The 20,176-nt window shown below is 35.3% G+C and overlaps 2 protein-coding genes and 1 long non-coding RNA gene across 3 annotated transcripts; 1 reads left to right on the forward strand and 2 right to left on the reverse strand.

Moving 5' to 3' along the window:
* Positions 2,501-9,850, reverse strand: LOC104790091 (phosphate transporter PHO1 homolog 6). The gene is made up of 12 exons (XM_010515791.2): positions 9,327-9,850; positions 5,890-6,232; positions 5,744-5,792; positions 5,585-5,656; positions 5,209-5,338; positions 4,997-5,117; positions 4,552-4,810; positions 4,365-4,469; positions 4,089-4,283; positions 3,714-4,004; positions 2,885-3,021; positions 2,501-2,764 (listed from the first exon to the last, which is right to left on the reverse strand). The coding sequence occupies exons 1-12, from the start codon at positions 9,826-9,828 to the stop codon at positions 2,677-2,679; spliced, it is 2,292 nt and encodes a 763-aa protein (XP_010514093.1). The 5' UTR covers positions 9,829-9,850; the 3' UTR covers positions 2,501-2,676.
* LOC109133402 lies at positions 7,797-8,158 on the forward strand. The gene is made up of 3 exons (XR_002038508.1): positions 7,797-7,834; positions 7,916-7,938; positions 8,145-8,158. It is a non-coding gene; the product is annotated as an uncharacterized LOC109133402 (long non-coding RNA).
* On the reverse strand, positions 13,805-18,047 carry LOC104793855 (phosphate transporter PHO1 homolog 2-like). Its single transcript, XM_019246251.1, has 11 exons — positions 17,672-18,047; positions 17,396-17,595; positions 15,823-15,894; positions 15,610-15,739; positions 15,409-15,529; positions 15,060-15,322; positions 14,871-14,974; positions 14,597-14,791; positions 14,192-14,509; positions 13,969-14,105; positions 13,805-13,877 (listed from the first exon to the last, which is right to left on the reverse strand). The coding sequence occupies exons 1-11, from the start codon at positions 18,045-18,047 to the stop codon at positions 13,805-13,807; spliced, it is 1,989 nt and encodes a 662-aa protein (XP_019101796.1).

Raw genomic sequence — 20,176 nt, forward strand, 5'->3', positions numbered from 1 at the left:
CGGGATGTGACGGGTGATGAGGTAAAGACGGTCCTTTTTTCGATGCCGTGTGATAAATCTCCTGGACCGGACGGATATACGGTGGAGTTTTATAAAGCTACCTGGTCGATCATTGGAAGGGAGTTTGTGTTGGCGGTCCAGTCGTTTTTTGCTACAGGTTTTTTGCCCAAGGGCATCAACACCACCATTTTAGCGTTGATTCCTAAGTTGTTGGAAGCTAGACAAATGAAGGATTATCGTCCTATCTCGTGCTGTAACGTGCTTTACAAGGTGATATCGAAAATCTTAGCAAACAGATTGAAGCGCGTGCTCCCAAAGTTTATCGCAAGCAATCAATCGGCTTTTGTTACGGATAGGTTGTTAATCGAGAATGTGTTATTAGCCACTGAATTGGTTAAGGACTACCACAAGGGCTCGGTCTCTAGCAGGTGCGCTATTAAGATTGATGTTTCCAAAGCTTTTGATTTAGTGCAGTGGTCCTTTCTCTCCAAGACTCTATCAGCTATGCAGTTTCCGCAGTTATTCATCCATTGGTTGATGCATTGTGTTACTACAGCCTCATTTTCAGTTCAGGTCAATGGGGAACTTGCGGGTTTTTTTCGGAGCTGTAGAGGCCTTCGACAGGGTTGTTCTTTATCACCTTACCTCTTTGTCATCTGTATGGATGTTCTCTCTAAAAAGTTGGATAAGGCGGCGGGGGAGCGGTTGTTTGGTTATCATCCTCGCTGTAAGCGTTTGGGGTTAACTCATTTGAGCTTGCGGATGATCTCATGGTGCTTACTGATGGTAAGATGCGGTCTATCAAAGGTATTGTTGGTGTGTTTGAGGAGTTTGCTAAGATTTCAGGGCTGAAGATTAGTATGGAGAAATCCACGCTTTATTTGGCGGGAGTTACCGTTGATCGGGCTACTCGGTACCCGTTTACTGTGGGACAATTGCCGGTTCGTTATTTGGGGCTGCCACTGGTCACAAAGCAGCTTACCACCGTTGATTATTCTCCTCTGCTTGAACAAATTTGCCAGCGTATTGGTTCGTGGACAGCACGCCATTTATCATTTGCAGGCCGTTTCAATCTGATATCGTCGGTCCTTTGGAGTGTGTGTAATTTTTGGCTAGGTGCGTTTTGCTTACCAAAGGGATGTTTAAAGGAGATTGATTCCATGTGTGCGGCTTTTCTCTGGTCGGGTCCAGATATGAATCCCAACAAAGCAAAGGTCTCGTGGGAAGTAGTGTGTAGGCCTAAAGTTGAAGGTGGGCTTGGTCTCCGGTCGCTTCATGAAGCAAACATTGTGAGCTGTTTGAAGTTGATTTGGCGAGTGGTGTCTAACGGTGACTCTCTATGGGTTAAGTGGGTCAAGGCAAATTTTTTAAAGGGGGCATCCTTTTGGTCGATGCAGGAGAATACTAGTGTGGGTTCTTGGATTTGGAAGAAGCTTCTCAAATATCGGGGTATAGCGAAAAACTTTTGTAAGATTGAGGTAGGGAATGGACAAAGCACCTCCTTTTGGTATGATTGGTGGGCGGATTTGGGTAGACTCATGGATGTGTTTGGGGATCGTGGGGTTATTGCTTTGGGGATAAGTAAGCAGCTTTCCTTGGCTGAAGCGTGGGTATTACGTCGACACCGGCGTCGCCATAGAGGTGACCAACTAAATGTGGTGGAGCAGGCTCTGGTTTCTCTAAGGGACCTGCGTCGGGAATCATATGATCGAGTTCTATGGCGAGGTCGGAGTGATGTGTTTAAGACGTCATTCTCAACTAAGGATACTTGGAATCATATCCGAACTACGACTAATACGGTCTCATGGCATAAGGGGGTTTGGTTTACGCATGGCACACCAAAATTCTCTTTCTGTGTATGGTTAGCTGTCCAAGATCGTCTTCCGACAGGGGATCGAATGGTTATGTGGAGTGGGACTGCTGCAGGAACTTGTGTCTTCTGCAACTCCATGTTAGAAACGCGAGCTCACCTGTTTTTTTCTTGTTCTTTTGTCTCTGGGGTGTGGTCGGCTCTCGCCAAGGGGCTGTTTAAGGCTCAGTTTTCTACGGATTGGTCTGCTGTCATGGCTCACCTATCACTCTCCACTCTTCCCCGCGTTGAAGGTTTCCTCCTCAGGTACGTCTTTCAAGTGGTGGTGTATACTATTTGGCGCGAACGAAATGGCAGAAGACATGGTGATCCGCCACATTCTGCTATATATTTGGTTGGATGGATTGACCGGCAAGTTCGGGATCAGCTTCTGGCGATTGGACGGCTGGGGGATCGTCGGTACGATGAGGCTTTTCAAATGTGGCTACAAGCGTGTTCTTAGTCCTTTTTCTCACTAAACTCTGTTTCACTCTTTTAATTTTCGGCTCTATCCTATCAGCTAACGCTGCACTCGTTGTATTAGTGTAATTTTTTCTTTGAATATAATTTAACATTAGATTCAAAAAAATATATATATATATATATATATAAATAATAAATATTAACACGAGTAGTACAAATGTATAATGGTCGAATTTTGTTGACCAGTTTGTGAGACTTGTCACTAATCTAGATTTGATCGTAAATTGACTAATGTCCTTTTCGTATGGGATAATATCATTATCAGCTACTACAGCAGATTGATTAGCTTACCACCTAACTACCTAAGGGCAAGCAAGGATGGCTACGATCTATTCAACAAACAATTACTGGTCCACTTCGTAGTTGAATGGTAATGAAATTGTCTTGAAAGCTCTGTACTTACCAACATTGTTTAAATGTTCGTTCTCTAACCTTTTATTCCGAACCAAAACCAAACCAAGATTAATTTTGTCAAAACGCTACTGAAAATTCTCGAAATATAGTGAAATTAAAAAGAAAAAGAAAAAAAAAAGACAAGAGTGATTTAATTACCTGAAGAAATTCCAAATTCCACGACGAATGATCTCAAGACTTGCCACGACAGCGACCACTGTTTGTGTGTGCATGGACTCAAATTTGAAATCTAACACCGTTTGCATCCACGCAAATCTCAGCACCACGTTTATGACCTGCATTTTAAAAAACAGTTTTTTTTTTTTCACTATAGATAACATTAAAAAAAAAAAAAAAAACAGTTGTTACTACTTCCACTTGAATTTTTGTTTTTTGAAAAATTGAAAGTTAACAATGCATAGGGGCGGATCTAGTAAAAGATTATGGGGTCACCTGACCCCACTAAATTCATTTTGGGTATAATTTTAGTTATAAATTATAATATGACCTCTCTAAATTTTGTAATTTGATCTCTACAAATTTTGCATTTTGATTTTAACCCCTACAAAAATTATGCATTTTTAGTTTTTTTACCATATTTTCATACTGTACATTTTTTCATACTCACATTGGAATTCTCGTCACATGATGATCAAATTCATGTAATCTATCTGGTTACGTGGTTTCATATTTGATATGTTTCCATTCCCATTGGATTTTTACAAAATAACTACATATGGCCTATGGGGATCATGTCATTGGGGTTAACTACAGGATATTATATATTGGTAACCTATTCCAAAATGGATTGGCCTTAGTTAAAAATCTCTAGGGGGTTTTCCTATGTATGTATTAGGTTAGCCGCGATTGATTTAGGTTTCAATCTAAATGTCAACGCCATAGTCATATCAGATTTATGAAATATCAGGACTGGGCGCAATACCGACAATACCAAGCTGGGTGGTCCTAATAATGTTCTAAAACTCACCATTGCGATGAAGTACACTTCCTTGTATGGGACGAGGAGATTATCGCGCAGCCATGGATTCTTGGATGTTCGGTTAAGAAGTCCCCAATCGTAAACCAAGTCCCAATATGTACAGAAAACCACTGCCATAGCCGAGGTAATACCACCTAACAATCTCCAAATAATCTGACGATCTTTTTCGCCATCCACTTCATAAGCCATCCCTAAGCAAACAGCTACTACTATCAAAATGTACTTGAAACCATTATACCCTTGCTCTATGTTTTTCTCTTCAAACATCCGCCTCATACACTACACAACTATAAAAATGTCAGAAAAGTTTTATTTGAACAACAAAATAATTAATGAATTAGTATAGAGATCAATTTTGTGTACCTGAAGGAAGCGAGAAAAAAATGGGAAAGCAGCAACAATGAATAGAAAAGTACTGAAGACTTGTGAGTCTCCACAAGTGTTTTTTCTTTGTTTAAAATCTCCCCAACCGTAGTAACATATGTAAAACTCAATACTTCTAAGAGTTTGCGCTTGGCTGCATAATTGATCTGCCAAGAAGAAATCGGGTAATGTCACCTGCATGGAGAAAGCAATAGTGATATATTTGTTAAAATATTTAATTTTTATTGATAATTCTGTTGAGTTTTAATTTTTTACCTTGTAAAGAGGAGCAGCAAGGATGTGAAAGAAGCTTGTGAGTAAGAAGAAGCGACTCCATCGGTAAAAAATGTTGAATGGTAAGATTAGAACTACGGACATAGCCTAATTTACATCACGCAGTTAACATCCCATGGATTATTGTGGAATCGTTATAAGTAGTTTGAATTTGGATTTATGGGCTTACAATGAGGAGGAAAAGGGGAAGTAGTTCGGTTAATGCTTGGTAATCTTTTGTTTTGGGGTCTGTTTCCATGTCAAGATTGGCAAGAACACAAAGAAGAGCAAGCGCACCAATGCTGAATCCCACAAAGAGAACTTGTTTGTGGCCAAGTTCAGTTCCTTGTTTGAAACCAAATATGAAGGAATAATTTACTCGATACCGCCTCCAAAAATAAATATCAGCAGCATACATAGTCATGTGTAACACGATGAATCCGAACAAGCTGCAAGAACAAATTTGAAAGAAAATAAAAATGAAATGCTTATAGAATTTCGTAATTACATAAGCCAAAGTATAGTGTCAACGTGTAAGAAAACGGGAAAAGAGAACTTTTCAATTGTGTCAAACTTTTACTTTACTGTTAACTACATACGAAGGAAGAAACAAATGACTGAAGCATAAGGGTTACCTATAAAGAGGGAACATTGTATTCATATATTGTTTTTGACCATCATCTTGTAAAATGTTTCGGATGCGTATGATAGCAACAAGAGCCACTATGAGCGAAAACATGCATCCACCCAAGAATCCTGAAACATCATTTCTCATAAAGAACATGTAAGAAAATTGAGAAGCATAGCAGGAAAGAGAGAAAATGACCTAAGAGAGTAAGAATTGTACCTGTGGAAAATGTTAGTCGGTGTCTCTCTCTTTTAGGTTTTGGTCGCAAGATGTTCATTCCTTTTGTTCTGTTACCATTCGTGAAATGATTTATGAATGTAGCTTCAATATTCTCCATTAGTCTCATAACCTATGACAAAGGAAGAGCAATAGAAGATCAATATTAGGATAAATAGAGAAGATAGAATTAATAAGGTATATTCTAGTAATTTGGAGTTGACTCAACAAGTATCATGCACTAGCTTAGCATATTATCTCCCTTGAATTTTATAAGATAAAATGTTTTCATCAAATCTCATATAGTGTTATTTATAATATTTCTTTTAAATTAACATATTTTATATAAAATTATTTACAAAATTAAAACTAAGCTAACCTCATCAGAGCTTCCAAGGCAAGATTTATCAACCATTGTCATGTAAGACTTAGCAGCATCCCTTGAAGTTATCTGTATAGAACTACACATTTTCAGTTACGAAAACAAACCCCATACAATAAACCATGTAATCATAATATTTTCTTTAACCAATCTAACCTTATCATATTTCGTCAACATCTTCGAAAGCGCCAACACATTCAAGAAGCTGCATATATTTTTTGATAATTCAAATCTAAGAATTTAATTTAAAAAATATAAATCACCTAATTGATCTCAGATTGAAGGTGTAAAAAGATACGCACCTGTAGCTCTTGAGATACCAAAGTTTCCTATGGAACTCGACAAAGGCGCATATTAGCTTCTCCTCGATTTTCCTTAGGTTATCTCTGCTGAATTTAAGCTCCGTCTGGTTCAACACCTTGAGAACGCCTTTAGTAGTGGACCAAGGCGTTTCTTTCGTGTTGTTGATCTTAATGTCATCTAAAACCTCGATCGGAGCAGGCCTTGAAGCTTTCGTCTTGCTAAAGTCATTGACCGGAGTGAGGAATATATTGTTATCTTCTTCTTCGTCAGTATTCTTATTGTCATCTTCATCGTATCGACCAGATCGACTGGAACCTCCTTCCTCTACAGCGCCCATGTGAACTAATTTCACAAAAGGTCAAATTTCAAATTTGGTATTGTAACTGTTCATTTGAATATAAGGCAAACTAGAAAGAGAGTGTAATTTAGTTTTTTTTTCTTAGAGGTGGACAAACTTGAACCAAAATATATATATATATATATATATATTAACAATTTCATTTCATCTTCATTGATTAGATTGGGAACAAGATTTTCTATGGGTCAAATTTTGAAACAAAAATGAATATATGAAAAATCACAAGGAAAAAAGATATATTATATAGTAAGGATTACATGAGATGATCTTCATACACTAGTAAAAAAATATCATATAGCCACTTCTCCGTCACAGTCACTCCGTGGTTTTTTTTTTAAATAGTGACGAAATAGTCACATAAAGTCACAGAAATGAAAAAACAGTAAAAACGTGACTAAGCCGTGGTCTAACCGTGGCAAAAATAGTCACGACACAGTCACATGAGTGATGTCACTAAACTAGTCACAAAATAGTCACTTTAAATTTATGATAACAAAGCCACAAAGTAAAAATGTGATAAAATAGTGACCAAACACCCACAATAAAATATGTTACAGCGTCAAAACCACAAAGTAAAAATGTGATCAAATATGTTATCATGTTTTAATTTAATATCAATTTTATAACTTTAACTATACCATTTTCTTACAGCATAATTTTATTTATTCATTGTTTTACACCTAATTATTTAAGTTGAATTGGATCAGCGAAACAACAGATTATTTAGGTTTTCCTTGGTCACAAAAAATTAATCACCAAAAAAATATTTGGGTTCCCGGGTAAATAGAGTAACTTTAACATCAAAATTAATTTTGGTTTTCCGGTTTAGGTTAAAAGCAAGAAAACCATCGTCCTGATATCTCTGCCTCCATTCCTAACTTAACACTTAGAAAAAAAAAATCTCATTCTCAAATCTCTCACTCAACAAAACACACTTCAGCAACATTTAGGGTTTCTTCAATTCGAATCGCGATAACTCTGTCAGGCAAAGCCTCCGACCGTCGTCGCACACGGCCTTCCGATTTAAATCTACCGTATAAATCTTCTTCTTCTCTTCTCGATATGAGTTCCTTCAAATCCTATTTCAATGTATAAACGTACGTTTAGGTTTTTGGGTCTGTTCTTCAGATCCCCTTTCAATGTATATGTTCTGCTTTGTTTGCAGATATGCAATAGAGAAGGCCTGCAAGGTCTTCACCTTTGGGCTCTCCCATTCCTCCAGGTCCTTCCATGCCTCCAGGAGCTATTGGATCTGCAAGCGCAACATCTTCAGCCGCAAACAACTACGCTCGTAGAATCGAAGAGGTACTACTACATACTGTCTCAAGAGATGCCCAACCACACCTCCATCCAAGAAAAATCAATGGCCTTTATGGTAATTAGTTAGCAAAATTCTATTAATGTGTATATCATGAATGTATAATCTTCTTTGTCTCTGATTCTTAATTTTTTTTGTTGGGTTCGGTATAGACCCCTATGTCCATGGGTTAATCCGGATAACTTGGCAAGGCAACTACATGGGACCAAAGTCAAGCTGGAAATTTGTTCCTCAGGAGAGGAAAACTAACTGGTGGCAATCTTTTGTGGTAAATTTATACTACTTTTTTTAATCTACATAACTAAGTTCACTTACTCACAAATACTAATGTCTTCTTTTAATATTGTAGCAAAACTTCTATTGGGAGTCAAGGTACTCTTCAAATAACTTTCACTTTTGGATTATGTGGATGATGTTTTGTAGGTGTATGATGTCTGTACGTTTTCATTCACAATCTATAAGAGAATGTTCATTGTTTTAATTTAGTTTTTGTTGTGACTAGTTGTTTTTGACTTTTGATCTGAATGTTTGTCTTTGATTGTTGGTTTATATTAATTTGGTTTTATATCCATTCACAGCGGGGTAAGTCAAGAAAATGACGCAATTATGGAATAGGCAGTGTTTAATACTGGGATTTTGATCCTTCTAAGACCTTCTCTTCAACGCAACCTCGACATGGACTTGCGTATCTCTGATTTGGGTAAGAACTCTGAAACTGTTAACACAAATGTTGAAACGCTCAAGACTGACATGAAGACACTCAAAGATGATATGATTGCCTTGAAGAGTGAGTTCAAGGACGAGATGGTTGCAACACGAGCTTCACTAAATGTGATTCTACAGGCTCTTGGGGTGAATTCTGCTACCCTCCAACATGTTAATCATACTCAAACTTCTGATCCTACTGATACACCTATTAATCCCAATGTCCTGAATGCCGCAATGCCTAACACTGCCTCCACCTCGACTCCACCTATGACTCGAGATCAACAAGCTGACTTTGAACAATGGTGTGCTACTCGTGACTTTACTTCACAAGCACTTAGATAAGCGGTGTGTCTCTTACTTTATTGTGTATCTTGTATTTTAGGCTTGCTTCACAAAATAATTGCATCTTTCCTAATACTTAATCACCTTTTGTAAGTTTTTTGGAATCTCATGGATCTTTTTGTAAAACTTTGGAAATCTATGGTAGTGTATTAAAGGTTTTATATTTCACGTTTCAGATTTTTAGAATTTGTATTTCACGTTTCAAATTATAGAATTTTGGGGTGTAGGTTTCAATTTCTAAATTTATCACAATCACCAGGTCACGGTGGTTCGTGGTTAGAAAAAGCCATCGTTTAGACACAAGTGCTTCGTGTCTACTTAGTCACTGAATAAATATGAACTGAATCGTGGCTAACTGACCACAAAAATTTGCCTGACTATTCTGTGGCAATTAATGTCATGAAATACGCGTGTCAAAATCGTAACTATAACGTCACGAAAAAGCCACAAAATATTTTAGTCCACGATCGTATAGACACGACTTTTTCACGAAAATGAGACCTTCTCCACGAAATATTTCATGGCTATAGGCTCTATTTTTACTAGTGATATATATATATATATATATATATATATATTTTGGTTTAATGTTAAACTAAATCTTCATGATATTTTTATTAGTATTTCATATATAATATTTAGATCTAGGGTTTTAGATTATCAATTTATGGGTTTATTAACATTAAATATTTGATATTTCGCTTACGTACTAGATGTGTTTTTGGCGATCACCGCTTGAGAAACCACGACATGCGAGGCCAAGCGAGCCATCTCCACCGTACGTTCCTCCTCCATCTTACACCGAAGCGAGATTAAATCATCCATCTGTTTGTTAAGCACCGCGGCTTCTTTCACCACCTCCTCCACTTTCTCTCTATAGAATTTCTCAACTTTGTTGAATTCGTCGTCTAGTCGCCGGAAAAACACCAACTCATACTCTCCTCCTTTGTCCGCCGTCATCAAAAACGTTGTCTCGTACCGTTGACTCGCTGTAGAATTCACCTGAATCGGCGGCGTCGTTGTTCCATCGTTAATCTCCACCACAGTTGAAGAAGGGCTCATCTGACGGCAACCACCACCACCGCCGTGACGATTGGATTTGCGTTTGAAACGGTTGATATCTTTGACAAGGGTTTTGAGATACTTGTAATCCACGTAAGCTTGTTGCCACTCTGATACCATCTGTGATGAAAATTCTTTTCCGAATACCATTTTTTGTTCCTCTGTTTTTTTTTTCTTTCGAATAGTATTTGTTAATTTGTGAAGAACCTTCATCAGTGTGAATGTGATATATTTATAGAATGAATGTGTCAATTTTTATGAATTTGACCTTACATTGATTGAAAATATTTTAGTGTACTTGAGTCAATTAGCTAAATTAGGAAACTACTTGTAAAATTAATAGAAAATTAAATGAAATGAGAGTATATATTGTGGAAAATAACTATATCAAGTCATATGCGAATAAAAAATGTACCAATGTCAAATGAACTCGAAAACATCGGTTTTCAGAACTTAAAACATGTTTTGGTTCCGTAATAGTGGGAGAAAATGTCTATGTGCAATGTATTAAGTGTTAAACGTTTTTGCTGTCTATAATTAATGTCATCTTGAAAGACTTGAATCAAAATTTAAGGCACTCTATAAACCATCTAAAGCAAAAACAGTTGATAAACGCTTATAATTTTTTGTAATGGGGCTTAAAGTTTTTGTTGTTTAGGTATTGTTATTAGGTTTATGTACCTTTAGAAAGTGATATTAGGTTTACTTTTTAAAAGATGTTATTATCTAAAAGACCATTTTTTCATTGTTTTAAATATATTATTAGGTATTTTTAAAAAGTGTAATTTGGTTTAGGATATTTTTAAATTTTTTTTTAAATGTAGTATTGTAATGAAAGTAATATTTAACATCGAAGTTTTGATCTAATTAATGAAAAACAAATTATAATATAATGAAGAAGTAATATTTTACATTTTTTTTTCAATTGTCTTATGATACTCACGTAATATATAAGGGATTTTTCTTTTCTAAAGGTATAGCTTGAAATTTGTGTTGACCACCGTTCCAAAAGAGATAAGACTTGCCAATGGTCACATGCACGTCTTTTTTAATGCCGCCTTATCTATCCAAAGCCGAGGATAGTAGTGATTTGAGCATATTGGAATACTAGAAAGTTGCCGATGCGATGCATGGATTTTTTTAATAATTTTTTATTTTGGTAATTGTAATATAATTTATGATTTATAAAATTTAGTTGGTGTAGTGTATATATATAAATTCAAATAATATACATCTGTAATACAATTATTGTTAATTATTTTTATATTTCAAATAATTTACAATAATAGTTTAGATTATTAGTTTGTAAAATATTCTGAACACAACATTTTATCTCGTTAAAATTATATATGTTATTTACAGAAACATCATTTAACTAATTGTTGATAGAGCACTAATTCTAAATTTAACAATGAAATGGTTGTGAGGTGAGTACTACTTGTTGAATATAGTTTCTCATGGTATAGATAAAAAATAATGTTTTACTAAATTGATTTGTGACTTTTATCTTTGACAACCTCATTTCTAGGTTTTTTTAGTGATAATATTTTTGCTGTCAATGTAGCAATGTTCCAAAAAATTTAGGGTAATTAAAAGGAAAAAAAGAGAGAGTTCATTTAAAATCTTAAAGGGGTAGATTGTAGCAATGTTTGTTGAGAATCCTAAATGAATTCTCTAACATAAAGTTAAAATTTACAGAGTGGATTCTCTTAAAAATAAGGAAAAAAAAAACAACTTATAATTTAATATCAAAGATTAAAATATGCAAAGATGCTTATTTATATAATCTAGTCAATGTAATCAAAACACACTTTACTCCATATTTTTACCTATTTAATTTAATGATACAATATATTAAAGTTTAATATTTCCCTTCTTTTCTTATTTTTACATGATTATTTAAAATATATATTTTATCAAATGCATAAGAAATGACCAAATTTGGTTGCACAAATATGGTTATTTGTATAGAGAAGGTTATGCATATGCATCCAAAATGAATCTAAAGCAAAAAAATGGATTCAATATATCTCTAATTTCATTATTTGGAAAGATGATGTGGAATCTGATTTTTTTAACCATTTATTTCATGAAGCATTAAAATTATACAAAAGTTTAAATCAAAATTTAATGTTAGAAAAAGATATAAGTTCAAAAAATCTAAAATTTCATTCATCTGACAAGATCTTAGCCACTTCAGTTAGTGTTTTCATCCAAAAATGGATGTTATAAAAAATCATGTCAAACTCTAAATAAACTTAAAAATTATTACTTGTAATCACTTTAAGTAAACCAAATATGACACTATGGAGAGAAGGATATGTTTCTTTGATAACTCTACTCAAATGTCTTATTCTTTCATTTTTTTTTGAATTGTAATGTTAGATAACGATAACCTCATGACCAAATACATAGGATCCCCTGTTGAAGACTAAAAACAGTTTCAGAAAAAAAGTAAGAAAGAATAAATAGCATTGAAGAGGTGATAACACATTTAGAAGTAATAAAAGTAGGCCTAATAAAAAGATAATGGTTAAGAGCATCTCCCACCCATCCTTATTTTTTCTCTGTAATAAAATATAGCAATTTCTATTTTAGATGTGAGAATAGAGATGAATTGGAGTCAAACTCACATCTATTATAGAAAAAAAAATCAGGATAACCATTGGAGATGGTATAAGAGAGTGCAGTAGCATAAAAATTGGTGGTTCGGTTGTAAAACTATGTTGTAAAGGTTTTTTTTTTTAAAAAGTTGATCAGTCTTTCAATATTTTTGTGAAGTGATTACTACATTTGATATAGTTTATCATGACATATATGAAAAATATCCTAAATGGTTTTTTATTTTATTTTTTTGGATAGTTAATATAGAAGTATATCTTATCAAATTATAAGAAGTGGCAATATATGGTTAATTGCATATGGCTCTGTTTCCTTTTTTAACTATCTATTTTATTAAGCAAACATGTATTATATAAAAAAGAAATATATAGATTCAAAAGATCTGTAATTTCATTCGTGTAATGAGAATCTACACAGTTTATGTAGTTTATACATCCAAAAACAGATGTCATGAAGAATTATTTCGAGTACTCAAAAAAACTCACCTGTCATTATCTCTCCACCATTCTTAGAGATTATTCAAAACACTTGCCTATGGTTTTCTTCTTTATGAATCTTATAAACAAATTTATGCCCCTACCAGTTTTTTCCTTGGTCCTTGCTTGGTCTTGCAACTGACTCTATTTCCCATGGTCACTCCTTTTTTCATATATATTCAATCGTTTAAAGTGCATTAGATGTCTCTCAATCCTCCTCTTTAGTTCAACCGCATCATGTTAGGTATTAGTCATGTTCCACGATAGAATCTGCTTCAACTTGTGATGTGAGAAAAAAATCAATTTTATTTGGATCAAAGAAAAAACAGGAAAACAAAAAAGGAACATATGAATTGAGCCATCTTAAGAATATTTAACAATTTGAATGATTCACTAAACTAAAAAATGAAAGGTGAAACACCAATATGAGTCGAAGACGTAAGTAGACTTATACTTAATGTTTGAAATCAGAGTCATTGATACACTGAAATATCTGTTAGTTATAATCAAAATTTAATTTGTATATACCAATTTTTTGTTCCATATTGTTGGTAATTTACTCCTCTCTAATTTATGTGTCTTAATTTGTATTGTATAGTCATTAAATAATTTTGACTTATACAGTTGACAAAAGTTAGTGGAGTAGTGTGTTTGCCTGTCTTAAATTATAGTATTAATTGGGTGGTTTATTGTTTCATTAAATTTGTTAACTAATGCAAGAAAAAAATGAGAAAATGGAAAATGTTTACAATAAAAGAAACAAAGTTAAAATAAAAGATGACATGTGTCATCAAAAGAGAATACCATATGTCAAAATATTAGCAAAAGTTAGAAAAAACCTTCTCATATTATATAAGATACCACAAAATGTCTACTTACCACAATTAAAATCGGTATTATGAACTGCATTGTTTTGTTAGTAAAACGTGTTCACATTTTCGTTGGTTTTGTATAGTTTGATACAAACTTCAATTTTATATTGACTATGTATAAGAAAGTATTTAGTCGTCTTTTTCATCGTCTTTATCCTAGTTGAACGGTAGTGGAACTGACTTGAAAGCTCGGAACTTCCCCACATTATTCAAATGCTCATTTTCTACCCTGTTAAAAAAAACTAAACTTTCAAAAAAACCATCATACAAAAAAGAAGGTGAAGAAGAAACCAAAGTAACAATGTGTATAGTAAGTAGACCTGAAGAAATTCCACATCCCACGGCGAATAATCTCAAGAGAAGCCATAACTGCAAGCGTCGTCTGCTTATGCATGAACTCGAATTCGAAATTCAGTACCGTTTGCAACCACGCGAATCTCAACACAACGTTCAAGATCTACAGTTGAGTTTTCAAGAATTCAGTTTTTTTTGTTCTCTATGCTTTGGAGATTATATAACCGAAGATGTTTTATATGCGCTTACCATTGCGATGAAGTATACTTTTTTCTGTGGGATGAGAAGTTTATCCCGAAGCCATCGGTTTTTAGATGTTTTGTTCAGAAGTCCCCAATCATGAACAAAGTCCCAGTATGTACAGAAAACAGCAGCAAGAACTGAGGAACCAACAGCTAACACTCTGAGTTTGAAATGTAATGTAGGATTCTTCAATAGAGGATCCTTCCAGTTTTTTTCTTCAAAACCATAAGCTGTTCTTAGAATAACAGCTATTATTGTAAACAAGTACTTGACTCCGTTGTATCCTTGATCAACGCTTCTTTCCTCAATCATACGCCGCATGCACTGCACCAATTGAAGGAGAACAGAGATGGTATTATTAAAATTGCTCTAGACATGTTGTTTCTTTTGAAGAAACTATTTTGTACGTACTTGAAGGAGGCGGGAAAGATATGGGATTACTGCAACAATGTATAAGGAATAGCTGTAGATGTTTGAGGCTTCGCAGGTGCTTTTTCTTTTTGTGAAGTCTTCCCAACCGTAGTAGCATATGTAGAAGTTGATGCTTCGAAGAGCTTGTACTTGGCTAGTTAACTGATCTCCTAAAAAGTAATCAGGTAACGTTACCTGCATTGAGAAAGCATTAGTAAACCATATATATGATTATCAACATTGATATATAAGCCGTTAGATTTATGTCTTTTACCTTGTAAAGAGGAGCAGCAAGGCAGTGAAACAGACATGTGAGGAAGAAGAACCGACTCGAGCGGTAGAGAAAATGAAATGGCAAGATCAAAACTACAAACAGAGCTTAAAACAAACATCATATAGAGCTAGGATCATCATATAGCTGAGCTTGCATAAAAAAAAGAACAAAATATTTGGATTTACGGACTTACAACAAAAAGGAAAAGAGGAAGAAGTTCAGTTAATTCTTTGTAATTTTTGGTTTTGGAGTTTACTTGCATATCAAGATTTCCAAGAACACAAAGCAACGCAAACGTTCCAATGGTGAATCCTAGAAACAGAACTTGTCTGTAACCAAGTTCAGTTCCTTGCTTGTAGCCAAATATAAAGGCATAATTTACTCTATAACGCTTCCAATAGTATATATCAATCGCATACATAGTTATGTGAAGCACGATGAACCCGAACAAGCTGCATGCATGAACAACGGATGCGTCTAAGCAACAAGTTTAACCTCAAAATGAAATTTGTAGGAGAAGAGTGATATGAAGGTTTACCTATAAAGAGGGAACAAAGTATTCATGTAGTCTTCATAGGCATCATTGGAAGAGGCTTTCCGTGTGCGTATGATCGTGACAAGAGCCACGATAAGAGAAAACACACATCCAGCAGAGAAACCTGAAACCAATTTCCTCGTAAGCACAAAAATAAACAAAATGACAAAACCAGAGCATGGTGCTGTGTATATATGATTGTACCAGTGGAAAATGTAACTCGGTGTCTCTCTCGTTTCATTTGAGGTCGTAAGAAGTTCATTCCTTTTCTCCTATTACCATTTGCAAAATGCTTTATGAATGTAGCTTCAACACGTTGTATGAGTTTCACAAGCTGCGGATATAAGAGAAGGTATGATCAATACAAGGATCGAAGACAGAGGAATCAATGGAGTTACTAAACTTAGTCAAGCTCACCTCATCAGAGCTTCCGAGATACGAATTATCAACCATTTTCATGTAAGACTTTGAAGCATTCCTTGAAGTTATCTGTTTCAGAGCACCTTTCAGTCATACTTTAAACCCCAAAAATCAAAATCTCAAAGTCTCAAACCCGGACCGGAATGTCTACCAAACTTTATTTTCTAAATAAAAAATTAAACTAACAAAAATAGATATGAATTTCTCTGATAATTAAAATTTAAAATATATTAAAATGTCAATAATTAATAATTAAGAATAACATAGTGGACTATTTATAAAATTAACCTAGTAAGCTAGTTAAAAGTAAAAAAAAAAAAAATAACAAATAAATAAAGGGACGTGGATCCACGTAAGTTTCAAACTCAGAGTGTTAGCTGGTGGTTACTTTTGTTAATTTAGCTTTTCATCATTAAATAATAAAAAAGACTTTCCCAATTAAAAGAACACGACCAATTAAAACTCTATTTTGAAATCTCTTAACTTGGCTGTAGACTTAAGGAATTTTTATTAGGTTAATATGGCTGTAGAAAAACTAGGGCGTTTACTGCTTATAAATGATAATATGTAATATCGCAGACTCGAGATAGAAACTAATCAACTAAATTTCTCGATAAGATGTATTATGTTTTGAATACGTAAAAATAATCTTTCAAATCTAGAACTTTTTTAATCTTAACATAATATGACTAAGTGTTGTAATTTTTTTTATTTACATTTGAAAGATATAATTAAATATGTTTTCTGAATATATACTCCTTGGATTTTTATGGTTAATGTAGGATCGTTAATAATTTTTTTTTTTATTGTGGTTGTCGTTTTCTACTAGAATTTAAGGCCGTATGCTAGAAATCAAAAACATTTAATTTTAAAACTGAAGCGCTTGTTGTAAAAAAAAAAATTTGTATGAAAACTTTTACATTCATTTAAAAAAAAAAACTGATCATATGGAAGCAGAAAACAACGATCATAGGGACTCACGTACACATGCCATGATCTAAGTGATCCAACGACCATTAAATCCCTTCTTTATCAGAATTACTTTTAAGAAATCCCAGCTGATACGGTCATATGCTTTACTAATATCTGTCTTAACAGTTATGTAGGAGTTTGCACATTGTTTCCTTACACGTAAAGAATGCACTACTTCATGTGCAATCATAACATTATTTGTTATTTGCTGGTCTGGTATAAAAGTTGCATGGTGCTCCGAAACCACTGATGAGAGTATCTTCTTTAGTCTCATGACCAATATTTTTGATATTATCTTGTACAGGACATTGCATAAACTACTTGGCCTGAAATCCTTCATGGTTTGAGGGTTGGTGCCCTTTGGAATCAAACACAGGTTTGTGTGGTTGCATTCTTGTTGAATTTCACTTGTTTCAAAACACTTTTTCACCTCTGTAACAATAGCTGGTCCAACAATATCCCAATACCTTTGATAAAAAGCCGCATTGAATCCATCAGGGCCCGGGGCTCTCGTTGGGCCAATAGAAAACAGAGCAGTATTAATTTCCTATGTCGTGATATCCCGTACCAAACTATCGTTCATGTCACTCGTAACTACCCTGTCTAGGCAGCACAACGCATTCTGCATATCCGTCTGGCCAGGACTCGAGAAAATCTCACTGAAATATCGTTCAGCTTCGAATGTTATATTCTGGTTTCCGAAGATATCAGCCCCGTGATTATCCTTAATTGAGAGGAGACAATTTCGAGCAATCCTATTTTTCACAGAGGCATGAAAGAAACTTGTATTGCGGTCACCTTCAGTCATCCATTGACATCGACTTTTAAGGTGCCAATATGTTTCTTCATCTTTGGTAAGCCATGAGTAAGTCACGTTGTAGTGACTGAATCTGTGACTTAGAGATGTTGATGTCCGTATGAGCAAGATCGATATCCTTTATTAGTTCCTTGATACGGATAGCAGAGTTGGTGAGATGTTGACGCATCCAGAGAGCTATATCACGTCTACATCCTTTGATTCTGTCAAAAATAGTAGGGCATGGTCCTAGTTCCTCCTTGTGCCAAGATGAACTGATTACAACTTCGAATTCAGGTTGTTTACAGAGCCTTGTATCAAACTGGAAAGGTTTGATACCTTTATCGGTTGTACGGCTGATTTTAATAATTGCAGGTCGATGATCAGATTCTATTATCTCTAGATATTCAACCTCCGATGCTGGAAACAGAGCTCTCCATTCATCGTTAGCCATAGCTCTATGTAACCAGCTTTCTACATTTTAATGACGTTGTTTCCTTAACCAAGTCATGTTATTGCTTTTGAAAGGGAGATCTTGAACCTTGCAAACATCAACCATGTTTCTAAAATCCGTAAAGCTCCAATTTTCTATGACTTGACCACCCCATTTTTCATTTGGATATAAGATTTCGTTGAAGTCACCACACATCAACCAGGGACCATTACGTTTAATTGCAATTCGTTGAAGACTTTCCCAAAGGATATGTCTCAGTTTACGAATAGGATGGCCATAAACACAGGAGAAATGGAAACACACATCTTTATTAGCAATCTTACAATCAATGAGACGTGCGTCAAGTTCATAGATAGTTACAAAAACAATTTTCTTCCATAGCAAAGCCAAGCCCCCCCAATACCCAATGGAGATACACATTTAACATAATCATAGCCTAACTCCGCTGCAGCATCACGTACCACATCATCTGGATTCTTTGTCTCGATCAGAAAGAGTAAGTCCGGGGAATAAGTTGTCTTGATTCCCTCGAGGCGTCGAACTGCTAGGTTCCCTTTCAATCCTCGGCAGTTCCAAAAGGCTGTATTCATGGCGACTCTGGTGGCTTCTGGCCCACCGTGCCCTCTCGAATCGGGTTGGGGTTTGTTGCATCAGAATTCCTCATGTGCATCGGTGTGGTTGGAGTCGGGTGCATGACAAACCAGTTACGTACTTCCAGCACTTCAGACTCTCTCTTTTGACGTGTGTGTACACTTTTCAGAGTATCCTCTGAAGAATGCGCCTGTTTCATCTCACAGCAGAGCAATGGAACGGGTCCATTGTTATCAGAGGGAGATCCTTGTTCCATCTTTCGCTTTTTGGACGTAGTAGGCGTTTCAGGGCCTTTACTATTGCACCGGTGTTGTCCCATCAGTAGGACTTGGGAACTCATGATTGTAGTCAGGGCCATCCTCATCATCTCCTGGTGGTGGTTCATCTGGTTCACGCGAAGGACACTTCGAAGAGTCGTGAGTGAGTAAACCACAAAGAGAACAGAAATTTCGTAGCTTTTCATAACGAAATTTCAAAACACAGGATGTTTCTCCAAATTGAAAAGTTCTCTGAAAGAGCAGAGGGGTATCAATGTTCCATAGGAGACGGATCCGAACATAATCCACCAAAACAGCAACATCACCCCCAAAGTCCGTTTCCGTGAAATTGCCCAGGTTTTCACCAATAAATGTGACCATCCGGTAAGTGAGGAAGTGATGCGGGATGCCTCTGATCTAGACCCAGAACGGGATGTTCTTAATTTCTTCAGCAGGGTTGGCTGGATTCTATTTTTGTAGCACACACATCCATTCATTAAAAGACCATGGGCCGCGGCGAAGAACGGCATTCATAGCTTCCTCAGATTGAAATAAGAATTGGATTCTCTTATTTTTCAGGATACGCCCAATAACTTCTTCTCCTACTCCCCAAAGACGCGGTAGGACATTGAGCATAGCACGCAGGTTTTGCTTACGAGGATTGATTGGTTTAGCGAGAAGGCTAAAACGAGTTTCACTCAATGCTTCCGCACAAAGGGCGGCGGGGAGAGTGACGACCGAATCATTAATTCCCAAATCAATTTCTTGCATTTGTCTCCAAATCATCTCAGACATGATCAATATGAACAAAGGAAAAAAAATTTCACTCTGAACAACCCGATGGAGACAGAGACATACACAGGGTTTAAATGGTGTGGGTAGAAGGTAATTATGGAATCAATAACTGTTTTACCATTATTGAACCTTGAAAAAACCATCGGAAACCGACGACAACCGCTCTCCGATACGAAGAGACACGAAGACGATAATCAGAGAGGCGTTCACCAAAAAAAATCGCTTTATTTTTTCTCTTATTTTTTTTTGTCTCACTATATTGTTAGTTTATTAGGCCATTATTAATGGGAGAACACTAAGGGTGTTCTAAGCCCAAAAAAATTATAAAAATAATGAATAGTCGCTTAGAATACTTTTTTTTAGTTCTTTATGTAGAACTGATTTAAGCCTAGTTCTTATTTGACGTGGCTTCATGTGATTGGACGAGATTTTTTGGAAAAAAAGAAAATATTTTATTTATATAAGTATGCAATTTAAATGTTAATT

Source organism: Camelina sativa, chromosome 6 (assembly GCF_000633955.1).
Source record: "Camelina sativa cultivar DH55 chromosome 6, Cs, whole genome shotgun sequence".
NCBI classification, from domain to species: domain Eukaryota; kingdom Viridiplantae; phylum Streptophyta; class Magnoliopsida; order Brassicales; family Brassicaceae; genus Camelina; species Camelina sativa.

Bases quoted from the DNA above. Each gene is read 5' to 3' on its own strand.
- LOC104793855 (XM_019246251.1), bottom strand. From the start codon at position 18,047: ATGGCTAACGATGAATGGAGAGCTCTGTTTCCAGCATCGGAGGTTGAA. The intron at 17,596-17,671 runs GTGACTTACTCA...GGATGACTGAAG, and splicing joins ACAGATTCAGTCACTACAAC to GTGACCGCAATACAAGTTTC. The intron at 14,792-14,870 runs GTAAAAGACATA...TTCTCAATGCAG, and splicing joins TTGCTGCTCCTCTTTACAAG to GTAACGTTACCTGATTACTT.
- LOC104790091 (XM_010515791.2), bottom strand. From the start codon at position 9,828: ATGGTATTCGGAAAAGAATTTTCATCACAGATGGTATCAGAGTGGCAA. The intron at 6,233-9,326 runs GTACGTAAGCGA...TTGTGAAATTAG, and splicing joins GATCGCCAAAAACACATCTA to TTCACATGGGCGCTGTAGAG. The intron at 4,284-4,364 runs GTAAAAAATTAA...TTCTCCATGCAG, and splicing joins TTGCTGCTCCTCTTTACAAG to GTGACATTACCCGATTTCTT.